The sequence below is a fragment of the Mirounga angustirostris genome, unplaced genomic scaffold, assembly GCF_029215605.1.
Source record: "Mirounga angustirostris isolate CCGP_5_RB_7025 unplaced genomic scaffold, mMirAng1.0.hap1 SCAF_7, whole genome shotgun sequence".
NCBI classification, from domain to species: Eukaryota; Metazoa; Chordata; class Mammalia; order Carnivora; family Phocidae; genus Mirounga; species Mirounga angustirostris.
Genome location: NW_026991715.1, coordinates 120,901,013 through 120,926,821, shown reverse-complemented (window position 1 = coordinate 120,926,821; position 25,809 = coordinate 120,901,013). Strand labels below are relative to the sequence as shown.

The window sequence follows — 25,809 nt, the reverse complement described above, 5'->3', positions numbered from 1 at the left end:
GCTGGGTTGGGCTGGCACCCCGGGCATGGGATTGCTGACGCCTTCTCTAGAAATGCTTCGTCCAGAAGATCACATTGCCTCACTCTTGGTTTCCCAACTTGTTTACCTTAAAAGAACAAGTTCATTTTGGACTTGATAAAAGTAAAGAAAAGTTTCTCCCTAATCTTTGCTCTATATGTTATCTGGGTCTGCTTGTAGCTCCTTTTATCACACTATGAGTTATTGTACTCATCATTGTCAGATTATCATCTCATCAAGATAATAATGTTTGTGCTTGAAGACTTCATTCTATGAGATCATGTCTTCAACAGCTTATCTGTGTTCTATTAAATTACGTAAAACAAAGCCAATTTCCATCTGAGAGTTTGAAAGAAACTCCAACATCTTTAGCTTTGTTTAAAGCATATTCCCCATGTTCTATATGATCTATCACAGTAATAAAAAAAAAATAGATTTAAAAAAGAGCGACTTGTGAAAAGAGAGAGAAACAGCAGAAATTCAGAAAGGAGTTTGTGTTTTCAAATTCTGTTTTGGAAAAAAATGACTTGGTAGGTGCAGTGATGTAAAGGATGACATAAAAAGGAACATATCATTCAAATAAGCACCTACGCAATTGATTTCTCTTCCACGTGAGAGTCACTCCTGCCTTGTGAATCGGTGGGTGCACCACATGAATCAAGCTGGGTGAGTGGCGGTCATCCGCAAGGATAGTCGCTGCAGTGAGGTATTGCAAAGTGCCACTGAGTCATACTGACCTTGAACAGAATGCCCCATGTACCGAGAACGTCCACTCCCAGCAGGGTAGCCCTGCACACCAAAATAGAAGCAGCACTAAGCATTTAGTGCTGAAAGGCCTGTATTTTTTTCACTTCTCCAGAGAGGAAGAGGTGAGGACTTAAATTCCTGTAATCCAGCTGCCTTTTGTATTCTCATAGGGAGAGTCCTAGCTTCAAGCCAAGTGTCTCATCACTGGAATTCATCTACCCAATTTTCAGCTCTAGAAATCCATGATTCGCAAAACAAATGATCCAGACCCAGTAACAACAGCATGAGATCGTCATGACAGGTGAAATCAGCCTCTAGATTTTTTCCCACAATCGGGCCTCCGTTTTGAAGGTGCAAAATTGCACCTAAGCAAAACTGAGCAGCCTTTCCACCTTAGCCTAGGAGACGCACATGTTACACTGTGATGCTTCTTCCTTTTCCTTGGACCCTTATGTGATGTAAGTGCATGGTTGAAGAAGGGGTCTTCTATGTTGTGGCTACCCAAGAACCCATTTGCTGATTGCTTTACCACCTCCCAGGCTTCCATGTCATGGTATATAAATGAGGGCCCCACTCCCCATCCACCCCATGGAAACATGATCAAACATAGTCTATTTATTACTGGTATCAGAAAGACTCTAATAATGTATTTATTGGATACATGCAGAGGGCATGCTAAATGTTTTGAATAAATCAACTCATTTAATCTCCCCCTGATTTTCCTAGGAAAAAGGTAATAATATTCTCATCCTTATATTAGAGAAGAGTGAACAGGTTTCGTAAAGCTAGGATTTGAACCTAGCTCTCTCTGGCTCCAGAACACATGCTCTTAACCCCAAGCTCACTCCGTCTGTAAATGAAGATCAAGGATGGCATTTATGGTGGAGGCTGATGTTAATTTCTAAGGACTTGGGAAAATATCTGTCAGTGATCATTAACTGAATATGATCAGCGAACAGTGGTACAGATGGTACCAAGCGAAATCAGGTGTCCAGGGTTCACTCAGTAGTACTCTCTCTTACCTCTTGTATCAGTGTCAGCAGATTGCTTAATCTTTGTACCTGTTACCTACATGCAGCCTAGATAGCATCATTCACTTCCCCAGCTGCTGGTGTGCTGGGTCCAGTTTGAACTGGCTTGTGAATCCATGTTCACTGACTTCAGGGAATCCAGGTTCGGTGACTTGGTAACTTAAAATCAGCCTTGGTGGAGGTATTTACACCACAGAAACTGGTCAGTGCTACAGTCATGGTTCTTCTCTCTCTCTCTCTCTCTCTCTCTCTCTTTAATTCCAGAGAGACAATTGTTACACATTTATAAGTGCACCACTGTCTATGACTCAAAGAGATACAGTATGAATTGTCACCCTTCTAAAGGTAAACAAAGGCATACTGGGTACCCTTAAAAAAAACCCAAATATAATCATGCCTAATTCTTCAGTCCCCATCATTCTGCATTTGGGATGACCTCTTAAAATGTAACTGTAAAGATGTTATATGTCATTAGAAGTACAAAATTGTGTATTATTGTTTCTGTTACAAAAACGTATATGCCCACTGTAACAGTTTAATGTTTCTGAATGCAAGTACAGACATGCAAACCATAAAATATATATATCAGTGTTGTCAAAGAGAAATATAAAATATAATGCAAGCCACATGTGTGATTTTAAATTTCCTGCCGGTCACATTTTAAAAAATAAAAAGAAATAAGGATTGCTAGTTTTCAATAATATGTTTATTTAACCCAGCAATCCAAAATATGAGTTTAACCTATAGTAAACATAGACCTTATTGAAATATTTTGCATGTCTTTTTTGTACCAAGCCCTCAAAACCCATGTATTTTTTACACTTACAGCACATCTTAATTTGAATGCTAAATTTGCATCAGAGAGACTTGATCTGTATTTAGATTTAATAAAATCTACAGCTGAGAAACTAGATTCCTATCAAAACCTGTTTCGTATATACTTAATTAAATGCTTAATTAAAATTACATAAAAATTTAGCCTATTTAATTCCTCAGTTGCATTAGCCACATTTCCAGTGCTCGGTGGCCACTGGTGATGGATGATAACTGAACTGGTCAGCGCAGGTACATACGATCTATGCTTTAAATGTTTTATAAAAAAGGCGATTTATTATATATACTACTCCCAAAGGCCTTTTTTTCCCTCATACATTACACATTTAAAATAATTTTCCATCCTATATTCCCCACTGGATCCTGAGAAGGGAAAAATCTCAGCGCAAGTAGGTATGTCAGTAATGTCTGTGAGCATTTTCTCTCTCACTAATTGGAAAGAAAGAAATTAACCTAAGGCAGTTTGGATCTGACCAATTTTCAAATGACCAGCACCATAAAAAGTGAGTAATAACATGAAAAAATGCAAACTAGTCAAATAAATGCCTGGTACTAATTAGAATGGGTCATTTCAAATACTTGGATTCGCCTCTTTTTCAATGTCGAGTTCTTAGAACAGCTTCACTGGGAAATCAACTAGATTCAGTTTTGCAATATTTCATTGGTAATGAACACCTGCATCAGAAAGTACACATTTATTAGGTTATCTAACTAGAGTCTTGGTTTTGCAATATAAACAATTCTGCTTCTGTGGGGATTTTTTAATCAGCTCTTACTTTTTTGGTATCAGGATAGCTAGATAAGTAAAACAAAAAAATTGGGGAAATATTATTTCTATCAATTCAGCTGCCATATTGGTATTTTGCCTTTGTTAAGGTAAACTACAAGTTCCTCAGTCTATCTTATTATTCTATCTATATATTAATATGCTGACGTCATTCTTCTAGGGATGCTGTTGACCACTTTCCTTTTAAATACTTGATACAAATCAGAGGGTCTAGGTGGCTTCAGGTGGTGGTTCCTTTTGTCTTTGCCAAATTACAAACCAGATAGGAGCACATTTTCCCCTAAATGGCTTAACATACTTTATAATATTACTTTTTTTTTTAAAGATTTTATTTTATTTATTTGACAGAGAGAGAGAGAGACAGCTAGAGAGGGAACACAAGCAGGGGGAGCGGGAGAGGGAGAAGCAGGCTCCTGGCCGAGCAGAGAGCCTGATGCGGGGCTCGATCCCAGGACCCTGGAATCACGACCTGAGCTGAAGGCAGGCGCTTAACGACCAAGCCACCCAGGTGCCCCTAATATTACTTTTAATAGAGTTAATGTGGGGGTTCTTCATGAAATAGCCTAGTCTTAGTATTAAATTCATCTGGTACTCATCATCTCTATGTAAATCTCTGAAATCCAGTAATGACTTACCTCTGTCTTTCAGTCTTTGGTCTGACATTTCTTATACTTCCACAAGTCTTTAAATCACTATTAAATCACTTTAATACCAAATATCCCAAGACAGTCTTGTAATCTTCTCATTCCTGAACAACTCAGATCCCAAAATCCTGATTTCTATCAATAGTGCCATCTTTCATCCACACATATACTATATACTCATTCATTTGTGATAGGCATGTTTTCTTTATCATCTCCTGTATCCAGTCATCGCCAAATCTTGTCGGTATTTCTCAGTGATACCAAGTTAAGAAAGTATGAGGGGCAGATTTATCCTAAGAAAAATCCACTTTGCGCATGCTGTCCTTATCCCAAAACTTCCAGTGACTTTCTGATTAATATGAGTTGAACTGCGGGGGCACCCAGGTGGCGCAGTCGGTTGAGCATCTGGCTCTTAATTTTGGCTCAGGTCATGATCTCAGGGTCCTGGGATAGTGGGATCCAGCTTCTGCCCTTCCCCATACTCTGAGTTCAGCAGGGTGTCTGCTTGGGGATTTTTCTCCCTCTCCCTCTACTCCTCCCCCAAGCTCACACTACATACATACATACATACATAAATCTATCTATCTATCTTTTTAAAAATATCTGAGTTGAACTGCTGTTTCGGTGTAGTCCTCCCTTACCAACCCAATGTTATTCCCCTTTATTCATAATTTCGAAACTTGTTCTCTCTCTCACCTCCAACTACTGCCCTGAACTAATCAGACCCAGAGCCATACCTTTGTATTTGTACCATCTGAGTTTTTACCCATAATGCAAGTTCACACCCCTCCCTCACTATTCCTTACCTATCACAATCTTCTCTCTCATTTAGTTCTAATTTTAAGCCCCTCAGTTCAGTGGCTGATTTTTTTTTCCCCACTCTGATCTTTCTTTCATTTTTAGGTATGCTTCCTCTTTTCCCAATTTCATTTGCCTATCTTGCCTAATTCTTGAGGTAAAGAACCATGATTTGATTGCTTTTGCATTCTCCAGTGTGCCCTGCACAATTCTAGGAGTTCAACAAATTCTTGCTAATTTTAAAATAAAGAGAATTGAACTAATTCCTTTCTTGGCCTGGAGTTGGTTATAACATGTTGGAAAAAATATTATGTTTAATCTCCATCTCTTCTCATGTGTTTATGTACTGTTTTATAGCCAAGGAATATAAAGTCAGTATATCACAGACCTAACTGTAATTTAGAGTCTCCTCTGCTGGGCAGTTTACAGAATTAAAACTCACACCAGCTGATTACACTGCTTTTCAGCTGGCTCTCCCTTGAGGAAGTTGCTGGGGGTGGAGGGACAAGGTGGGGGAGGGCAGGCAAAATGCCTCAGGCTTTGAAAGTGGAAATGGTGTGAGTTCCATTATGCAAGAATGGAAGCTTGTCTCCCCTACCCAACCACCATCCCACCCCAAATGAAAATCTTGCCATGAGGCTATAGCCAAAGAATGCATAAATATCAGTAGAAATTTAGAGAGGTATTTTCCCTAGAAAAATCTTGCAAACTTAAAAACCCAGTAGGCTAAGGTACATTTGGTAGATTCCTCTGGACAGTACCTGCCTCTATGTAGAGACTTATATTGGGGAAGGGGAATAATGGGACTTTGTCCTGCTCACATCTGGCACATTATCGACAGACAACCCTGAAGTTTCACACTTCGTATGTTGGCACTTTTTCCTCTCCTAGGGACGTTTTCTCCCAGCTAACACCTAACAAAGAAGGATCCTCTTATCTAGAAGCTGCCATAGGGAGTTCTGCAAAACGTAGGGGGCAGCTTCACAACCGGGCTGACGGACATTCTGTTCGATTTGACAGTCAGCCCCACTGAGCCCGCAACCATGGAACCAGAGCTTTAGTCTTGGATGAAACAGTGAGCTCTTCCTGAATCCAACCACACCTCTCCATCCTCTTCTCTGCTACCTAGTTGGAGCTCTGGCCAGGGCCGTATGCAGTACTTACTCTCAGTGCTGCAGTGAATGGTTCTCAGCTCCTATTTGGGAGAAAGGCAGTTTTAAATACCTCCTTTTCTGCTGTAGGAGTGTGCAAACAGATTTCTGGTTGATTTTGCTTTAAGATTCTTTTTGTTTGTCTCATTGTATGAGATAGAACACGTGCTCTGGAGATAGGTTGTTGCTCATTTGGATCATAGGTTGTTGATTCATTTGCAGACAGCAACTTTCAAAAGTTTGGGATGGGAGGGAGTCATCTACTATTCATCTGAAGCAAAATTCACTTGTCTTGGGCATCTGCCAAGTATCTTTGAAATATTTGAAGAGGCGACTTCCAAACCAGAGAAAGCAGCCGTCTGAGCAATGCAAACCTATTCATATTTTTATTCAGTTGGGAAGCCAAAAACCCTGCCTGGGAATTAGAATTCTGTTACAACCTGATATCCAGAGAACAAGTGCCAAGGGAGGTTTCTTCACCTGACACTAAGTGCATTGGGAGATTGCTAGTAAAACTAACACTATATAACACTAACTAACCCAGTTCCTCCATGCTTTTCCGACTTAAAAAAAAAAAAGATTTAAATAAATTTTAAAAGGAAATATCCAGTTAACAACAGGATGGCATTTTCAGCCTTTAGCATATTTATTTTTAGCCTTTTTATGTATTTCTGCTGGAGACTTCAAGCTCGGATTACATGGCCTATTCACCTGCTAGTAAAGGATCTAAGGAGAGATGCTCCAAGGTTCGCATTTGCAAAGTAGATGAGGCTGATGCAAGGCCATTAGCTCAGAGCCTTCCAGGTCAGGAATTTAAAACATGGATGTTACGATAACTGTAACGCACATTTGTGTGAACTCTCATAATTGGCCAAGTGCGTTCACGGGCCGTGTCACACTCCGTTCTGCCCGTGACTCCAGGGGGCAGTGTTTGAGGGTGCTCTTTAGGCATTCCGCATGCACGTGCGTATTCAGACACAGGAAGATACTCAGTTGATGTAGAGATGTGTATTGTTAGAATTTTTTAAGAACATAAAATCATTTGGAACAAAAAAAGAAATGATGGGCCCTCCACTATCTAGAAATGAAAGTATGAAATATCACAGTTGATGCCTATTCAGAATTACACGGCCATTACCGGGGACCACACCATCCATTCCATTACCCACGAGAACAAATGTTCTTGTTCATCATTTCAGCCTGATTAGGGGTAACGAGAAGGGCTCTTTCATTATCGTCAAGAATATACAATAGTGGGCGCCTGGGTGGCTCAGTTGGTTAAGCGACTGCCTTCGGCTCAGGTCATGATCCTGGAGTCCCTGGATCGAGTCCCGCATCAGGCTCCCTGCTCGGCAGGGAGCCTGCTTCTCCCTCTGACCCTCCCCCCTCTCATGTGCTCTCTCTCTCTCATTCTCTCTGTCTCAAATAAATAAATAAAATCTTAAAAAAAAAAAAAAAAAAAGAAGAAGAATATACAATAGTGAAAATGAGGCCGGAGGGAGGCCCTGGAGGAGAGCCCAGGGCGATGATCAGGTATGCCTGAGTGATGTGTAAGTAATGTAATTTTATGGAAATCGTATGGCTAAGCTTTAAAGGAGTTGGCCTTAGTTGTTAGATGTAGCAACAGCCTCCAAAGGACAGTGTGTTGAGTTCAATTTAGACCAGCCCAAACATGTCTCTTCAGAGATCCTAGAAGTGGACCCCTGGATTATTGATTCCAAAGCAGCTTATTTCCTCCAGGTAAAGGCACGTGCTGGCTGAGGCATGATCTGCTCCCCTACTCATCAAACCGAAGGGATTCAGGTGTGGCCACACTGGAGATCCCAGATAGCTAGCAAGGCTGCGAACTGACCTTTCTCTGAGTCTGGGATGTTCCCTGGTCTTTCAGAGCCACACTCCTCCTAAAACAGAAAACCCAGGACACCAGGTATCCTAAGGCGGGCTACCTAGGCAGCAGAGATGTTTTGTAGTCTTTTGCTTCTCACCTTCTCCTTTCTGCTGTCTTCTAGCTAAACCTCCCCATGATGGCTCATTAGTACACTCTCCTGAGTATTAGTTGCACTCTTTTATTCACTGGGAAACACACTGGAGAAGTCTTCCTATTACAAGTGGGTTGTTGTGTTTTTCCTTTTATGGCCTGTCCAGCTCAAGGCCCTATGCTTGGTGATACTGCTGACGAGTTTTTCTATTTCCAGATCAAGTTAAAGTGAAACCACCCTGGCCCTATTATTGAAGCACCTTGTGGTGAGGTGCTTCTAGGGCTGTTGGCCAGGGTGTGAAAATCGCTAGTGTCCATGTTATTTCCTGAGGCAAGCACCCATGGGAAGTAGAATTTATTATAAACCTACTGTTTGCCCTCATGAAAAGTACAACAATACGAGACTCTGGGGCAATGAAAGATGTACTAGGACTCCTTTGAGAGCTGACACGCATGTCAGCTCATTCGTGGTTTAGCCAGGTTTTAAACAGTATGCAATGATAATGGTCTGCTTTTAGTTGGCTTTATCTTACTCTTTTTTGTGTGATTGCAGGTCCTACAGGTATGGATCTCTGGCAGCTGCTGTTGACCTTGGCAGTGGCAGGCTCAGGCAATGCTGTTTCTGGGAGTGAAGGTGAGTTCTGCTTTCCCATTCCCACCCCCAGTGTTTTGAAATAACACTGAACTTTATTTGTTAAATGTAAGTTCTTTGGATGATTTAATTCAAAGAGGTAAGTTTTAAGTAACAGCAAATAGGAAACTTGTCTTAGCTTTAAAATCATAAGCTAGGAGGACTTTCTGTGGATGTTTTAGGAGGAATACAGTTTTGGCGTCTAATGTTTATACATCAAAAATAATGCTGCAAATCATGCTGAGGGCATTTATACTGAAGGCAAGCCAGGTCTCTTGGTCCTGGGAGAGATATTGCAATTGCACTGGAGGGTTGGTTATTAACCTACTGATCACTCTGCTCGTCCGTGACTAAGGCTATCATCCCCTATTTCCAGAGCTCAGAATTAAGGTCTCTGAATCATATTCTCTGAGAGCAGAAATTGCAGGTTTCAAATAAATTTCACCTCTCACGCTCTGGGTGATTACCGTTTGGCAAAGCTTGAAGGAAGACACAACTGAAAATAGTTGAATAATGTACTCAGAACTCATGAGTTCCTTGGCCGTCTCTATAATTCTCCTTCCTTTTTTATGCCATCTTCGTCATGGAGAAGTCTCAGTACATTCAAACGTATGTCTCATGGCAGAAATAACTGGAACAAGAAAGAGTAATGGAAGAGAATGAGAAGAAGGATTTTTCTGTCCAAAAAAGGAAACTGTGCTTATAAAGGGGTGGGAGACTTTTTAAAAGATTGTCTTTAAAAGATTGAGTATTTGATTTTTTTCCTTGCTCAGGCATCAACATAAGAAATAAACTATCTATTTCTCCCATGCTGTGACCCCACATTCAGTTGTTGCTTTAAGAGTAGCTGATTCCCCTACTCCCTGGGCAACTCATGTTGGAAAACACAGTTTAACAGCAGAGGTAGTGCCTTAAGATGTCCTCCCTGACCTTTGAGCCAAAAATAAATCTGTAGTAGTGAGCGGCTGAGGGCGACCAGAGTAAAAAAAAAAGGGGGTGGGTGGGTAAAATAGGTTATTTTATCTTTTAAAGCAATTTAAAAGTATTTCTAGAAAAGAAGTCATAATTGTTTGAAATATTTTTGGGTCTTTCTGGTGTTATAATGTCAACATTATGCAAGTCAAACATGGAGAGAATTGCAGGCTCCATTTCAGCAGCTTTTCCCATGGCTGGTTTTAGACCCTGGTTCTGAGCCAAAGAATTACAGCTGAGATCCTCGGCTGTTCCAAAGTCATGGTGGTTTAATCTCTACTTTTTTCATTAAGGTGGCTTTCACTCCACTGGGCAAGGCTTGAGGAATTTAAAAAACCTGTGAAATGAAAAGTATGGCAAAGGAAATCTTTAAAGAAAATTAAAAATGTGTCCCCAGCTAAAGGCGAGAGCTCAAGTTACATTTAGACCTAGAGTCTGCAAAGAGCATCTATTTCAGCTGCTTTGACATTTTAGCTTTGACATAAACCTTTAACTCCATAAGGAGAGTGGAGAAAACAACACCATTAACTGGTTTTCTGTTTGCTTTCTGTTTTGCTTTTTGATAGTTTTTTGTTTGCTTGGTCTGTTTGGGGGTAGCAGAGATAAGAAAATGCAATGGCCTACGGCAAACAAATCCTGCAGCCTACCAGTACTTACACATAATAAGTAATTTAGCAAAGGAAAACATTTCTTTCTCCTCCTTTTTTTTTTTTTAAGTTAGTGGGCTAACCCAAATTGTTTTGAATTATGTGGCTACTCCAGAGGTCTACCTTAAAATGCCTGCTGTTGTTAAGGATGAGTATGATGTTTCCATAGAAGGTGTAGATGAGAGACACCTGGGTGCCTCAGTTAAGCGTCTGCCTTCGGCTCAGGTCATGATCCCAGGGTCCTGGCATTGGGCCCCGCATCGGGCTCCCTACTCAGCAGGGAGCCCGCTTCTCCCTCTCCCGCCCCCACGCGCCCCCCCCCCTTGTGCTCTCTCTCTCTCTCCCTCTCTCTCTCTCTGTCAAATAAATAAATAAAATCTTAAAAAAGAAGCTGTAGATGAACATGTTTGAACATGAGCATGCACACATGTGAGTGTGTTTACCAGTTCTGGCATTTATCTGGTGACTTCTGCCAAAGTGATCACGTGACATAACACAGCTTGAATCTCAGATGGCATTCAGGGGCCATGCGGTTCTTTCTCTGCCAGTTCTGAATGGTAGCCAAATTTTTTTTTTTTTTATGTTCTCTCCCATTGTATAAGGCAGAATGAAAATATAGGTAAGGATTTAAAACAAAACAAAACACTACTGTAGTTTTACCAGCCATTCATTTGAATTCGGTTTGGCCAGGGAAAGAGGTGATACCACGGAATAAGGGATCTGGAAGGTATGACCTGGAGTAGAGTCTCCCACGAGATGGTAAAGGATGACAGGTCTGTGTGCCTAGGGAAGGTTGGCACTTGAATCCTGGGGCAGGGTTTTTCTTGCTGGGGCAGATGAACAGTTAGAAATAAACTGGCCCCGAGAGGATTTTTCATTACATCTAATTGCCCCATGGGAAATTAAATGAGAATTCAACATCAAAATGTGCACCACTGTGTTAGTTCAAGTCTTCTAATAGGTGCTCTCTCTTTGTCTTCCATCCTTAATGTTAGTCCCTCCAAAGATTAAAAGGTACTATATCCTTCTGTATCAGTCAAGGTAAAAATTTATACTGGGAGTGCGATGCCATGTCCTAAAGCAATCAGGATCCTCAAAATAATGTTCTTGGTATCTCTTTGAACATTTTTTATAAACCTGTGCAAACTGATACAACACTTATGTGGGGAAAAAAAAGACACCTCTGTTCTCATTGCTAACAGATAGGAAATAATGACCCAGTGGAAGGAACATTGTATTTTTTTAAAAAAAATAAGCCTTACCCCTTCCAGTGGGTTTCCACAGAGCCCTGGGAGGTTGCCAAGACATAGAAGTACATATCAAGCAAGTATTAGATTCATGGTTGTAGTAGGTAAACAGTAAATGGTGTGCCTATTACATGTTTTGAAGAAGGAATAGTTCTAGGCATTCTGTTCACACTGGGAGTGAAAAAAAAAACCCACCATAGACCTTTAGATTGCTGCAGTCTTTACTGTCACCAAGAACAAGAAGAAATCTTTCAGTCTGTTCTCATGCCGTGGCCTGAGTCCCTGTACATCAGCAACCCTGTGTCACTGGGTCCTTGCAGGATCACAAACCGCTTTGACACTGGAGTTCAACAGGGCATAGTCAGCCAGGTTGAGGAGCCCCTGGCCTTATCTTTTGGAATGTTGCCAGTGGAGGAGATGAGTACAGACCTCTGCAGATGGTGACACAAAACAGTCTTTCATCAGGTTTTTACTGAGCACTTTTCTGGATTCAAGGATGGATTTTAAATTTATGTTCCTACCTTTAGAGAGCCCATGGTTTACAGAAGAGAAGACAGATGAGTAAACATAATTTAATTGTGATCCCCTTGGGTTATTAAAGAGTTTTAAACAGGGTAATAATACTGTTAGGTTTTCGCTTTGGAAATAATACTGGCAATAGGATGAACGTGGATTTGAGAGAGATGAATGTAGAGGAAGAGGATTGTAATAGGTCAGGAGAGAGATGATATAAATGTGACCATTGTAAAAAATAGATCACAGAGATGTTGAGGAGGCAGAACCACCCATACTTGGAGCCCAAGTACGTGTGGGTTTTTGACTTCAGGAACTGTCAGAGCTTTCTTCCTCCATCCATTTCGAAGTTCTCATCTTTGTAGTTAACGTTATCAACATCAGCAGTGACTCACTTTTAATACAGTGAAGTGTCAGAACACAGTTCAGCCTATTAGCAGTGAAGTGGTCCTTGCAGGGAGCAGCTCTGTAGGGGAGGAGACGTCCTGAGACTGATGGAGCCGTGGGCCATTTCCCAACACTCCTGCCCATCCTCGCTCGGGTCCCAAGGCTGTCTTCCCACCTCCGCAGTGTGGCTGGCATATGGCTTGGGCCCCTGTGCCCCGAGGGTCCACAGAGAAGTAAAGGCCTGGCTCCCTCCCTGTGCCATCTCTGGACATTCATGACTCTATCCTGAGGCCTGGAACGTACCACTCCCAGATATTGTATCATCACCGGGCTATGTACTTACCTCACGGAGTGCAATAAAGTATATGCTGGATAAGTTGATAGCAGCGAAGCTTTGCACTGGGCAGAATCTGTGGGGTCGGTGAGGCTTACACGCAGCTAAGTGACTCACCCCTGCAAAGCAGCTGGTAGGGTGAGTGAGTAGGTTTGTGCCTCAGCTAATTAGTAAATGAAAGGACTGGAACCACCAAAGAAGAACGTGAACCTTGAATGTTAATTCACGCATGCCAGTGACCGACTACACCTCTAGTCTTCCACCGTGGACTCCAAGTCTTTGGGCATGAACCAGTCTTGGTATGCACAATGTCTCCCCACCACTTAGGTTCAGTGGCCTAAATTGGGGCTCCTCTTACGGGGTCGACAGGAACGAGGTTGACATGATGGCTATGATGTGTAGCCAGAGCTCCTGTTCACGGACACACTGGGTTTTCTGCCTCTGGTTGGGGGCTAACCCAGGTTTGGCTGTCACAGGAGTCCACCCCAGCTGGGAGCCGCCCCTCCAGCCTCTGCCTGGGTTCCGCCTCCAGGACGTGGGACCCAGCCTCCCTCAACCACCCAGCACCTTTTCCCTAGAAAACCCTCTTGGGAAGAACCTGTGGCCAGTGATTTTGTCCTCACTGTGAATTTAAGTCAAGGAGTTACTTTCCCGGAGTTAATTCTGTTTAAACCTTAACTTTACTCTCTATACGGTAAAGAATGTTGGGCATTTCAGAGCCATCAACGAAGGCAACTTTTAAGGCCTTGCCCCTGCTGCTTACACCCGCCAGTTTACCCAGATCCTGTGCTTCTCACTTGTCGTCAGGCGGTCCCCAGCCGCTACGACCCTCACCTTCCACCCTCCCGTTTGGGCTTTTCCGGCACTTGCCTGGGTGTTTACGTAATGCTGTCAACAGTGTCATTCTCAAACCCGAAGAGAAGCGTCCTCGTGATCTGTAGTGAGCAGCGTAAAGGCGGTAATGATGTGTAACATAAACACACTTTGAAATCTGATGCAGTGACCATACAAAGAGAGGATTCTGTGGTGCCCTGGCTGGTGGTTAGTGCACAGACTTCAGGGCCCAGGGGCTTGGAGCTCTTCTTCGGCGTCAGCTGCAAATCAGAGTTTTCTCTGGTCCGTATTTCTCAAACCTGTTCAAATGAACCCGCAGGATTTCCCCAGATATATCTATCGGGAGTCTCTGTTTCTGTTTATACAACACCTTGCTGACCTTGAGCCTTCGCCTTCACTAATTACAGTATCTTCATTACCTTTTCTTGGCAGGTTTGCAGCTAGTAGAACATGGTGGATCATGTCCCAACCGTGAGGAAATGTTTCGGGATGTTGTTAGTAGAATCTCTCACCAACAGGCTGGGCAAAGGGATGGGAGGAGGAGGTGGGCTCAGGGCATAGGAGAAGTGACATTTGCTTTGCGTCCCTCTTTAAATGAGGTTGTAATGACACCTGTGTTTCAAGTCGTGTGACAAAGTCTGGACCGAGCTTGAAATGGGCAATTTAATTGTTTTCAAATGATTGGCAAAGTGACCCCTGCGTACCCTGTGTAATAAAGTGTCATGGATTTAAAACTCACTAAACCTTAACATCCAGAAAGGAAGTTTTGTTCGTCCCTGTATCCCCCCTCCTCCAGCACTCTGACACATAGAGTAGATCTTCATTGATCTGTGGAGTGGATGAATGAATCAGAATGTAAATTCTGATCTGCCGCGTCTCCAGTCACAGCCCACAGTTGTTACTAGCGCTCTGTTATCTCAGAGGACTGAATTAGGACCCCCTTCCAGTGGGAGGGGTCTGGAAATAGCCGTGTAGCTATGGAAGCTAGAACTAGTGGCCTCATGAAGCCCCAAGCATCCCTGTGCCCTACCCTCAGCCCTGATTTGTGGGCTTTCTCTGTGGATGGAATGATCTCGTTTTTCTGCTCTATACTTCAGATGCCATCAAGGCCAGAACGGTGCTCTATGCACTGATGCCTAAGAGCCCGATGCCCTTCCTAAGTCTTGCCAACCTTTTTCCAAGTAACTGAACTCTGTACCCCGTGCACCAGCCACTGGCTAATATCCTGCATTGAAAGAACCAGTCACCCAGCACCAAACCTCTGATACCACATTCATCTGTGCCCCACCGACCTGATTAAATCACCTCAAATATTGACAGACAGAGAGAGGCATAATGAGACCTGCAGATCCCAAATCCAAGTTTTCTCTGCCCCTTTGGACATTGACCTTCGGATTACAAAAACTCTGATTAGAGATTATATGGAAAGCTGGATCAGTTTTCCCCATTCCTTTCCTTAAATATCATGTCTTTCCAGTTTTCCAGTGAGAACTCATCTTGAAGTACAAAGCCCTCAAAATTAAAAATCAAAGTTATATTGCTAAAATCCTTGGTTTCTTGATCTCTGAATATGAAAAAACTGGTATTTTCTGTATTCTCTGACCTTTTAGTAAAACCTTGCAAATTTGTGGAACCAGAAATCATGTTTAGAGCATTTGACTTATGGACAGCCATGTGCTATGTGTAAGAATTACCAGATTCACATCATTGGATATTTAGTTGGTGATGCTGACCACTCTGTACTTGGGGGAGCCTTGGCCTCCCCAAAAATAAGAGGTCATTTTTTAAGGAAAGGACCATTTTGTGGCTGTGTAACATTTAGGACATATCCTCCCTTCTCCTCTACCCAGCCATTGACCCAGCTGCTTCCTTGGTTGGAGCAAAAGGCACCATGCTTTTCTTGACAATAGCTGGCGATGGAAGAATGTGTTGTGGTGGGAGCCGGAGAACAGGGAAATGGGCAGGAGTCCGTCCAAGAGCCCTGCTCCACATCAGGGCATTTTGGCCAGATCTAGCAAGGAGTAGAATGCAGCAGTCCCCAGGGGGCCATGCTCCTCCGACAGCCCTGGCTGGGCTTACAAACTGGTGTATGACTGTGCCCAGCTGCCCATGTGAGTCATGCCAGCACCATATTCTCTGGATGTTTGCTCAGAACTTCATAAGCACAGTTGACTAACTCTCCTACCCTTTGCTGTCGTATTAAGCCTGACTTCCTGGGAAAGCTCTGATCGAGGAATAGAAGAGCTAGATTAATTTCTGTGCCTACCCTGGCTGTAATCTGTGTGTCAAACTCATGTTTATTATAGCCATTATGGATGTGAAAGGCGAAAGTGTAGCTACTCCCTGTATGCCCTAACTGTCTTGTCTGATTTCCATGGGTGGGTGCTAAAAACTTGGATTCCTAGGTCTAAAAAAACTTATCTTAAGGAAAAAGTAGACTATGAAGCACTTTCTTTAGCATGAAATGTATCTAGAGTAGAACTCTTCCCTGTTGAATTTAGGGATTTCTCCAACATGTTGGTTGGGAGCGGGTTGCTACGAATCCAAAGTCAGAGCCTCCGGTGTGGGGAGAGTCAACTGATGCCTCAGAGCAGAAGGTAGAAGGAAAAGACCGAAAGTCCAGCCTCTCATGAGACCAGCTGCCTCTCAGCCCACAGTGGGTATTCAACTGTAGTTAGCTGGTAGGAGCCCAGTTTGATTTGCATTTGATTTGTTTTGGCAAGATGTCCCTCTGGTGCTGTGACCCTGCCTTGGCTATCACTTCCTTGAGGCATTAGCAATCAGCCCGAAGCTTAGACTGTGAGAGGGGTGAGGGAACCCAGGGAGGAACTCTCTGAGGAGAGGAGAGGTTGATCAGGTGGCCTTGGCTGATACCCAGAGAACCTACGGAGAACCTACAACCTGCAGAACCTACAGAGAACCTGCTTGGGAGAAAGGGTCTGTAAGCAAGTCTCTGTACCAATCGTATCAGACTCCTGTTTCTTTCTTCTCTCATCATGAGGAGAGGCAGTCCAGATTAGGGATTTCAGAGTATTGATCTTGAACTTTGTCAGAACTGGGTTTGAAATGCAGTTCTGCCATTTATGAGTAACAATATATGCCTAAAAGAAGCAGTGCAGTGGCACAACAAAGTTTTGGAAGCTAAAGATAATTATAATAATGCCTTCGGAAAACTGTTGAGAAGAGGATTCTAATGTTTAAGGTGTTTTCAACAATAGAACCGATGTAGCATAGACTTCTATTAAATGAGATACTTCTGTATTTATCATTTTTACAATGAATGTTCAGAGTAGAAGTTTGATTTAAAAAAAAACCTTAGTGCTCTAGTTCTTGTATTTTTAATAAAATTAAATTTGACCAAGTCAGCAAGTGGGTCTGTAGTGAGTTAACTCTGATGCTGGTAGTCTTACCTGGCAAGTCAGTTCAAGTCAATGACACTGAGCATTTGCTGTGTGGCAGACACAGTGTCAGGAGGAGTGAGACCGGGTCCCCAGGTTAGTCACTAGGTGAACTAGGGATGTGGAGACACCAAATTAAAACAAATTCATTGCAATAATTACACAGAAGCATTTTAGTGGCTCCATATTTTAAAGATTTTATTTATTTATTTGAGAGAGAGGGAGAGACAGAGCACAAATGGAGGGAGAAACAGAGAGAGAGGGATAAGCAGACTCCATGCTGAGCATGGAGCCTGACTTGGGGCACCATGGGGTGGGGCTCGATCCCACGACCCTGAGATAATGACCTGAGCCGAAATCAAGGGTCAGACACTTAACCGACTGAGCCACCCAGGCGCCCCGAGTGGCTTCAGTAAGTACCTTATACTTGTTACCTCAGTTACTCTTCACAGCAACGCTAAGAGGAAGTTCCATTATTACCCTTAGGGAAGGACACGAGGAATAATTACATAACTAGTTTACAAAGCTAATGAGGGCAAAAGTGAGAGTCCAGTCAGAGCACACACCATACTGCCCCTCGTGTACTAGGATTCTCCTGGTGGCTAACTAACGATAATACCTTGGTAGGAATCTCATCTCATTCCTGGAGGCTGCTGGTTTACCTGATCAGCCTATGAAAGAACCATAGTTATATTATGTCAAAAAGACAGGAGGTGATTCCAGGAACTACTTCAGTAAGTCCTTTAGATTCAGGGTCGTTACATTTAATGCAGTACTCAGACTTTCAGTGTTGGACCTCACTATTTCATATATAATACAAATTATTTACATAATATATAATATATATTATTTCTATAATAAATGATATATTTATAATTTATAATTATTTATATAATATACCTAATATAAATTATTTCACATATAATATAAATTATATATTTATATATAAATTGATATAACCGCTGATGAGGTATGGGTAATTTTCTCAAAACAAATGGGCATCTCTTCCTGAGGCTAAATCAGTAGCCAAAGTTTATGGGGACAGGAACCGCCTCTTCTCCTTTGGAAAAAACTCTGTGAAAAGTACCTCCTGGGTCACTGAACCCTCTCATGCTGTCCAGTCCTGTTATCCACATGGCTCTCCCCCCATCGTTGTAGAGAGGTACAAGGACTGCTTATGAAATCAACTCTGGGTTTTCTCTTCTGTATTATTCACGGGTGTTCACATATTCTTTATGAATGCAGAAGCTGTCAAAGTAAAGGGAATCTGTCTCCTCTCTCTACCAACATGTTTCTGGAGTTAGACTACACACAGACACTATTACGCCATATACTTTTGCCTGTTTCTAAATCTACCCTACCTTACCCAAAGTTTTACCTTTCATAGGATAAACATACCCTATTTTGCAGATAGGACTTATGTTTGCATGAGCATTGTTCTTATGCCATTTTTCTGAAAGGATTTGTCCCTATAAGTCAGTGGTGGTGAAACTGAGCTTATAAGAACAAGAGCCTTCAGTTCACTGGAATTTCTTTTTATGTTGCTTTCTTAGGAGAAAGGGGCAAGGTGTCAGAAAAGAAAAATTGTATCAAGAAACTATTTAAACCAAATTTGGAATGTCTTTGGCCATTAGTGATCTTATCTAATGGTGTCATGGGGGAAAAAAATATCATTAATTAATCAGCAACCTTGGTTATGAATCTAGTTCTATCAGTAATCAGCTCTGTGGTTCTGGGCAAAAGCTCTTAATTTCTCTAAATTCAACTGCTTGTCTATTAATAGAACTTTCAGAGAAAAAATATCTAATCTGTCCCTTTCAACTCCAAAATTATGTTTTCTATTATTTCTTAGAAATGGATGTGGTACCCCGGAACAGATTCCCTCCTACTAAGCCCTACCTTCAGTCCTTTGTGATAGACCTTCTTCTTCTGGGCTTTTTTTTTTTTTAATAAGTGACTAGAGTGCAGACAAGGAAGGCAGGCTCATCACATCTGCAAATGTAAAGCTAAAGATAGCAAATGTGCTGAATGACAGACGTAGGCTTCAGAGTATCTTGACAGCCTACAGTAGGGGACCAAAACTACCAAGATAAAATTTGATAGGGATAAATGTAAACTCCTGTGTTTAGATTTAAGAAAATTAACTTCATGATGGAAGGATGTGAGATTCCTGGCTTACAGCAAGTCCTTTGTAAAAGACTTGGTTATTTAGTTCATTGCAGATATAGGTAACCTATTCTGACGTAGCTGCCAAAGGAAACTCAGGCTGCTTTATTAGAAATGGAAGGTGTGGGACACCTGGGTGCCTCAGTCGGTTAAGGGTCTGCCTTCGGCTCAAGTCATGATCCCAGGGTCCTGGGATTGAGTCCCACATCGGACTCCCTGCTCAGTGTGGGGAGTCTGCTTCTCCCTCTACCCTTCCCCCTGCTCGTGATTTCTCACTCTCTCTCAAATAAATAAAAATAATAAAAAATAAAAATTTAGAAAAAGAAACGGAGGATCTAGAACAAGGAAAGCGCCAGTCCTCTGGATTCTGCACTGGCCACAACATATCTAGAAGAGTCTGGTGAGTTGCAGACACCAAGATTTAAGAAGGATATTGACAAACCAGGACAAATCAGACTTAATGGTGAAGATGTGAGATCCTGTGAAAGGAACTAGTGATGTTCAGTCTAAGGGTGATGAAGGGGCAATGGCAAGATGTTTGTTTTTAAAATGCATCATCTTGAGGAGGGCTTGAACCAATTCTGTTTTTATTTATTTTTTTATTATGTTCAGTTAGCCAACCTACAGTACATCATTAGTTTTTGATGCAGTGTTCAGCAGTCCGTTAGTTGCATATAACACCCAGTGCTGATCACAACACGTGCCCTCCTTAATACCCATCACCCGGGGATTATGCTAAGTGAAATAAGTCGACCAATTCTGTTTTTATCACGTGGCAAAGTAATATACCATAAATATAGACTTCGGGAATCAAACATATGCATGTATGAATTTCAGCTCAACCTGTTTCAAGTCTGCAAATATCAGCAAATTATCTTCTCAGCACTTCCGTTTCTCATCTTAAAGATAATAATCTTTGCTCATAAAATTATCTATGAGAATTAAACAAGATAGCATGTTAAGGAGGTGGCATGGTTCCCTCTAAGAGTTAGGTGTTCAGTAAAGCCTAATCTTGTCTTTGTTTACCTTTTCTTCAAAAGAGGAAGAACAGGGACAATTAGGTTGATGTTCTAGAAAGTACTCTATGCCAAGTCTAATTATCCCAAAGTAGGATGAATTAATAGGTCAGAGAGGGCTGGGATTAAGATGTGGGAGTGTGGAGCTAACTTGCCAAGGCACTCTGGTGCCGTATTCTTGTTCAAACACAGACGCTTCATATAATAAATCATTTTGATTTTACACAGTGGGTTTCCAGGTATGATTTCATGTGAATAAATAATTGAGAAAAATAAAAATAGGCAGAAAATCTGAGTAATATGATCCCTAAGATTCCTCTGTTCTCCCTGATCCATGGTCTTCTGCATTGTTGAAATTGATATTTACCAAAACCTGTAGTTTATTGCTGGAGACTGAGTTATTAAAGATCCACATGTGTTACTCTACTACACCTACTAAGTTAGGGAATCTTTATGCAAGTCATAGAAAGATACTCCATTGTGTATTTCTGGCTACCTCTATATTTCTCCATAGTACCATCACTTCCTGCTGACTCCCAGGCACTCAGGTATGGTTTTCTCAAAGGCAAAAGGTGGAATTCACTTGCCATTGTAAGAAACAGCTGAACTTATAAATGTTCTGAATTCATTCTTCTTGAAATGCATGGAAGTATCCAGGTACTAACTACACCCAAGTGCTTTTTCTAAAAGAACAGAGCTGGCAAACCAAACATTCCTGGCTCAGCAATTAGGAATCAAACCATGAACTTGCTCTTCCCATGCTTTTTGGCTAGTTGTTTGTATGTTTTGAGGAAGATGACTGAATGCAAGAGGTAGTTTTATGTGGTATACTAAGTAACTTCTTATAGGATATACTTAATCAGAAAAATATTGTTGGACAGGAGTTACACTAGTTTTCAGAGACCGAGGGCCTAGATGAGGGTTTCTCAAACTTGGCCTATTGACATTTTAGGCCAAATGATTTTTTTTGTGGTGGGAGGCATCCAATGCGTCATAGCATGTTTACCAGCATCCTTGACCTCTACCCAGCAGGTGGTAGGAGCTGCATTCCCACCCTCAGCTGTAACAACCACAACGTCTCCAGACATGGCTAAGCATTCCCTGGGGGGTGGGCAAATGGCCCCCCAGTGGAGAACCACTGGTCCAGATCTGGTGATTGCTTGTTGAACAGACAATGCCCAGGATTGTTCTGGGAGTCAAATTACATAAAGCATGTTGAAGTACTTTTTTTTTTTTTTTGAAGTACTTTTAAAAATAAAATATTTACACGTTTGGTTACAGTACATCTCTTATGTTTTCACTGGCTCATATGTTCATTCATCTAAGGTATTTTGGGGCCAGGTGCTGGAAGCCACCAATAAATGTACCTTGAGAGGCTTTAGGGTTTGCCAAGTAAACAGAGAGGTTAAAGGAAAAAGAGAGGTCATGTGAGACATCCAAAAAGAATGTATGGAGATAATATGCACAAAATATTGTGGGAGTCCCAAGAAAGAAAGGACTGCGTTTGACCCAAACCATAGAAAACCAGCTGGACTATACAGCTGAAGTTCTGTGATAGTAATTACTAATTGACTAATTCTTTTTCATACAATGTCATAAATTTATGCAGTTTTGCCAGAAGTATTTAAGGTGCCGGCTGACAGTCTGTATGTAACACAGATGAAAGTATTATCATTTTTTTAGGGCTACTCTTAAAGTGGTAAGAAACCTTAAATGAGCAACTTAAGAATTGAAGTTGTCACAGACTCCTGCTGTTTTCCCATCTTTTTCTCAACTTGCTCCAGTGATAGCAAACTATCAAACAAAAATGATAAAGCCAAAAGCTCCAACCCAGATTTTCCTTCAATAGAGCACAAATGTCAGAAGCACTAGCAAGAAATACCCGCAAGCTCCGTCCTGAGTATATTCTTCAAGTGGTCCTTGATAATTTTCGGTCTGTTGACTCAAAAGCAAACATTCTCAGCGTCATGAACATCTGTTTTATCCTCTAAATCTGACATTGTATATTTAGATAGAAATAATTCTGCCTAAATAATCGCCTGCTAGTACCAAGGAGCTAGGGTTGACCACCATAAAAGTACCAGAATTTCCAAACTTATTCCAAGATGTTCTAAATTAAATAGCCGTGGACCAGGGAACTCCGTATGAAAGCTGGTGTGCCTGGTGGAGCCACATTTGCATGAAAGGCTGCAGCATTTTCCCCCTTTCAACCTCTCCTGTGAAAAATCACCTATTGCACGTTCCAGAGGTCCTCGTGGGTCGGCTAGAACAAGAGTTGTTAGCTGTGGCATAGGCTTCACTAATGGTTATGAGTCACGTTTGTTTTGGAAGATCACCCTTAAAGCCTGTCACTCATGCTTGTTTATGAGGAACGCAATGACTTCAACATCGGCTAACAAATCCCCGTGAATGTGCAGTCACATCTGACTGCTTCCAGCAAATGTGTCCTGTCACTTCTCCCTCCACCGCTTTGAGAATGAGAGGCTGGTGGAGCGAACAGGGAGCCATCCGTGAGCATTTATTCAAAGAAGCATGGGAGAGTGTGGTAACTGCAAAGCCAGCTGTTGAAATTAATATAATTGGTGTGAGATTAGATTTCATCGGTCTTAAGACCTGCCTTTTACCACCAGAGAAATCAATCTTCATATCTAAGGTTACACTAATATAGAACATTCCACATACTGAGCTACCTGTCACATGCCTTTAGAATAACCATGCTGTGCTGTTTCTTTAAGCATTACAGGTGAGACAAACACCTGGCGGGTGCATCTTGTGGTACATTCAGAATCCTTGTGAAAACTTGACCGACATGATTTTTTAATCTCAATGTGGCTATATGTATAAGAAACCAAACACACCGTATAAGCATAACTATATATTGATAGTCCTTACTTAGCAGCTCATGAAAACCAAGTCTGTATTAGGATTTATAAATCAGGAATTTATTGGATATATTCATGTCTTATTTCTGGGTTGAGAGGATTGTCTTCCGCTTCCCTCCCCTGAAAAAAACTATACTTTTCATAAAGTTGCCACGAGTTCCTTCAAACAAATATTTTTGAGCATCTACTATGTGCCAGGCACGGTTCTAGGTGCTTGGAGTGCCTCCGTGAATAAGAAAGATAAAAACTCCTGCTGTCCTGGGGTTTCTCTTTACAGGGTATGTGTGTGTTTGCAGAGAGCATGAGGGTGGGTGAGGCAGATGATAGACTGTAAGAGTAATAAATAATGTCTAGTATGTTAGAAGGGGCTATGGAAAACCACACCATTTGTTCCTCACTGGAGTTTACCCCAACGTTGATCTTCAATTTTATATGACTCTCCTAGGTTTTAAATGTTAGAAACCAATCCAAAATAATTCGACACTTAACTTATCCTCATGGTCTGTCTAGAAGCTGCAGCACGAACCCTCTGGTTATTGGTGAGAAAGCCCAGGCCCAAAGGGTTAAGTAACTTCCCCGAGATTCCAACAGTTACTGGCAGGAGTAGGGCCAACATGCAAGATTCTGCTCCATTTTGCATTCCTCCGTAGATTAGACCTAGTTGGTGGAATCTACTCGAAAATCTATTTTGAGGCACTGAAAAGTTGGAAATGTCTTAAAGTGCATGCAGGGTGGCACCCTCATGGCAGAGAGGGCAACAGCAGAGAGATTTTGAGAGGTATGAATCAGATTGAGACCAGACTTTTATGAAATCACTGTGCTCTTTCATGGGGCAGGCCGACCACAGAAGTATGAGCCCTGATTCATGCACCCTCTTTCATCTTTATTGCTCACAAGTTATCACTGACTGTTTTCCTTCTGCTTCCTGGAGCTTCAAAAGACACAGTTAGAGGCACCTGGGTGGCTCAGTTGGTTAAGCGACTGCCTTCGGCTCAGGTCATGATCCTGGAGTCCCGGGATCGAGTCCCGCATCAGGCTCCCTGCTCGGCAGGGAGTCTGCTTCTCCCTCTGACCCTCCCCCCTCTCATGTGCTCTCTCTCAAATAAATAAATAAATAAATCTTAAAAAAAAAAAAAAAGACACAGTTAGAGATGGTCTATTGGACTTGCCATCCCAGCTTTCTCTTATTCCTGTCTTGTCTCTGTTTCTCTTCTGCATGTAACTTGGACTTGGCCATCATTCTTAGAGTTCCACTAAATCATTTGATGAAAAGATTGTTTACAAATCCAGGTTAAGAACAGAACTGAAAAGGCACAGCCTGCTATGATGGAGTGGAATGAACTGTAGTCAACAGGCATGGCTTCTAGACTTACCACCGTAAGGCAGCCTTGCTGCAACTTGGTTTCCCTAACTGTAAATGGGGTTTTTAAATCCTCCTATCTACAGGCTTATTGTGAGGATTCGAGGGTTAAGAGAGAAGGTGTCTATGATAGGACTCTGCAAACCATGAAAGGCGGTCCAGGCTAGAGGTTTCAGTTACTTCTGTCCTTTCTTTCTCTAAGGACAGAGGGATAGACAGGTTTACCATTATTTGGAAGGTTGCCTTAGGCCTATTTGTTGTTAGTGAAATTAGTCTTCTGAGAGTTGGAAGGGACCTCAGACATCCTTAGGGAACCAATCTTGGCTGCTACTCAGAATAAGCTGGGAAGTTTTTGAAAGATACAGATTCATAAGCTCCCTACCTCGAGCTTCTGAGGCAGAAGATCTGGAGTGATGTGGAATTTGCTTGCATGTTATATGTTTCTGTTTGTTTTAGGAAAATTTGAACATGCATCTAAAGATTACGGGTTTGGGAAACCTTGCTCCAACTTCCTACTAATGCTGAACTCCTTCTCCTGCCATTCCTGGCTTCACTTAGAAACGGAAAACCACTAATTACCCAGGCTCTCATCTTTTCCACTCAGTTAACTTGTCCCCTTGTACCCCCAGTCCTTGGCACCCCCCCACCCTCACAGCTGTTATTGCCAAGCGTCCACATTAATCCACGTTGACATCGCTTCTTTCCACCTGCTGCCCTCTAGTGGAGGTGCTGACAAGCAGCAAAATATTTAAATGGGAGCACCAGCAGTTGAGAAGTCTGAGCGGGTGAGCTCACAGGGGTCAGTGCAGGTCCCCATGGGGTTGTCCACAGACCACAGGTATGAGAGGAATCATTAGGCTAGCCTAAAACTGTTTGGACACTGTTTGCACACATCTTACTTTTAGAGCAGAGCTCTATAGTAACCCCACCATCTCTTTATGGGTTTTTTCCCAGGTTTCAGAAATCTACCTGCAAAAGATGATCCTTGGGATGTTTTTGCCTCTTCCTCCCCATTTCTTCTATCATTTACCCAAATTCCACCTCTTGCAAAAGAAGGTAGTTCATCCCTACTTCCCCCATCCTTTGGGTTTTCCAAATCTTGCAATAAATGAAAGTTTTTTGTTTTTTTTTTTAATCATTACAGTTTAGAAGCTTCCAGTCACCAGGTGAAAGGCACTGACGTGAACTCAGCATTAACAGTGTAATGGACACTTAGGCGATATGTGTACCTTGTGTCCCTCCGAGACCCTGTGAGGTACCTGAAGTAGCCCTCTTTTACCCAGGAGGTTCTGAGGTCAAGAGACTTTGAGAAGACTGTGGTACGTCACTCAGCCAGGGGCCAAGCCAGAACTAGAACTCTGGAATGTATGGCCAACTGCTTTCATGCGGGGTGATTGTTTCATCCTCTAGTGAGTAATAAAGAAATAATAACTT

At 42.0% G+C, this 25,809-nt stretch overlaps 1 protein-coding gene across 10 annotated transcripts in view; it reads left to right on the top strand.

The window, feature by feature from the left end:
* GHR (growth hormone receptor) overlaps window positions 1–25,809 on the top strand; it is a 258,380-nt gene that overhangs the window by 113,934 nt on the left and 118,637 nt on the right. For all 10 annotated transcript variants that reach the window (XM_064596737.1, XM_064596739.1, XM_064596743.1 and 7 more), the window contains one exon: window positions 8,542–8,622. In XM_064596737.1, coding sequence (XP_064452807.1) covers window positions 8,602–8,622 — 21 coding nt within the window. In that variant the 5' untranslated portion in view covers window positions 8,542–8,601. The remainder of the gene's footprint in view (window positions 1–8,541; window positions 8,623–25,809) is intronic.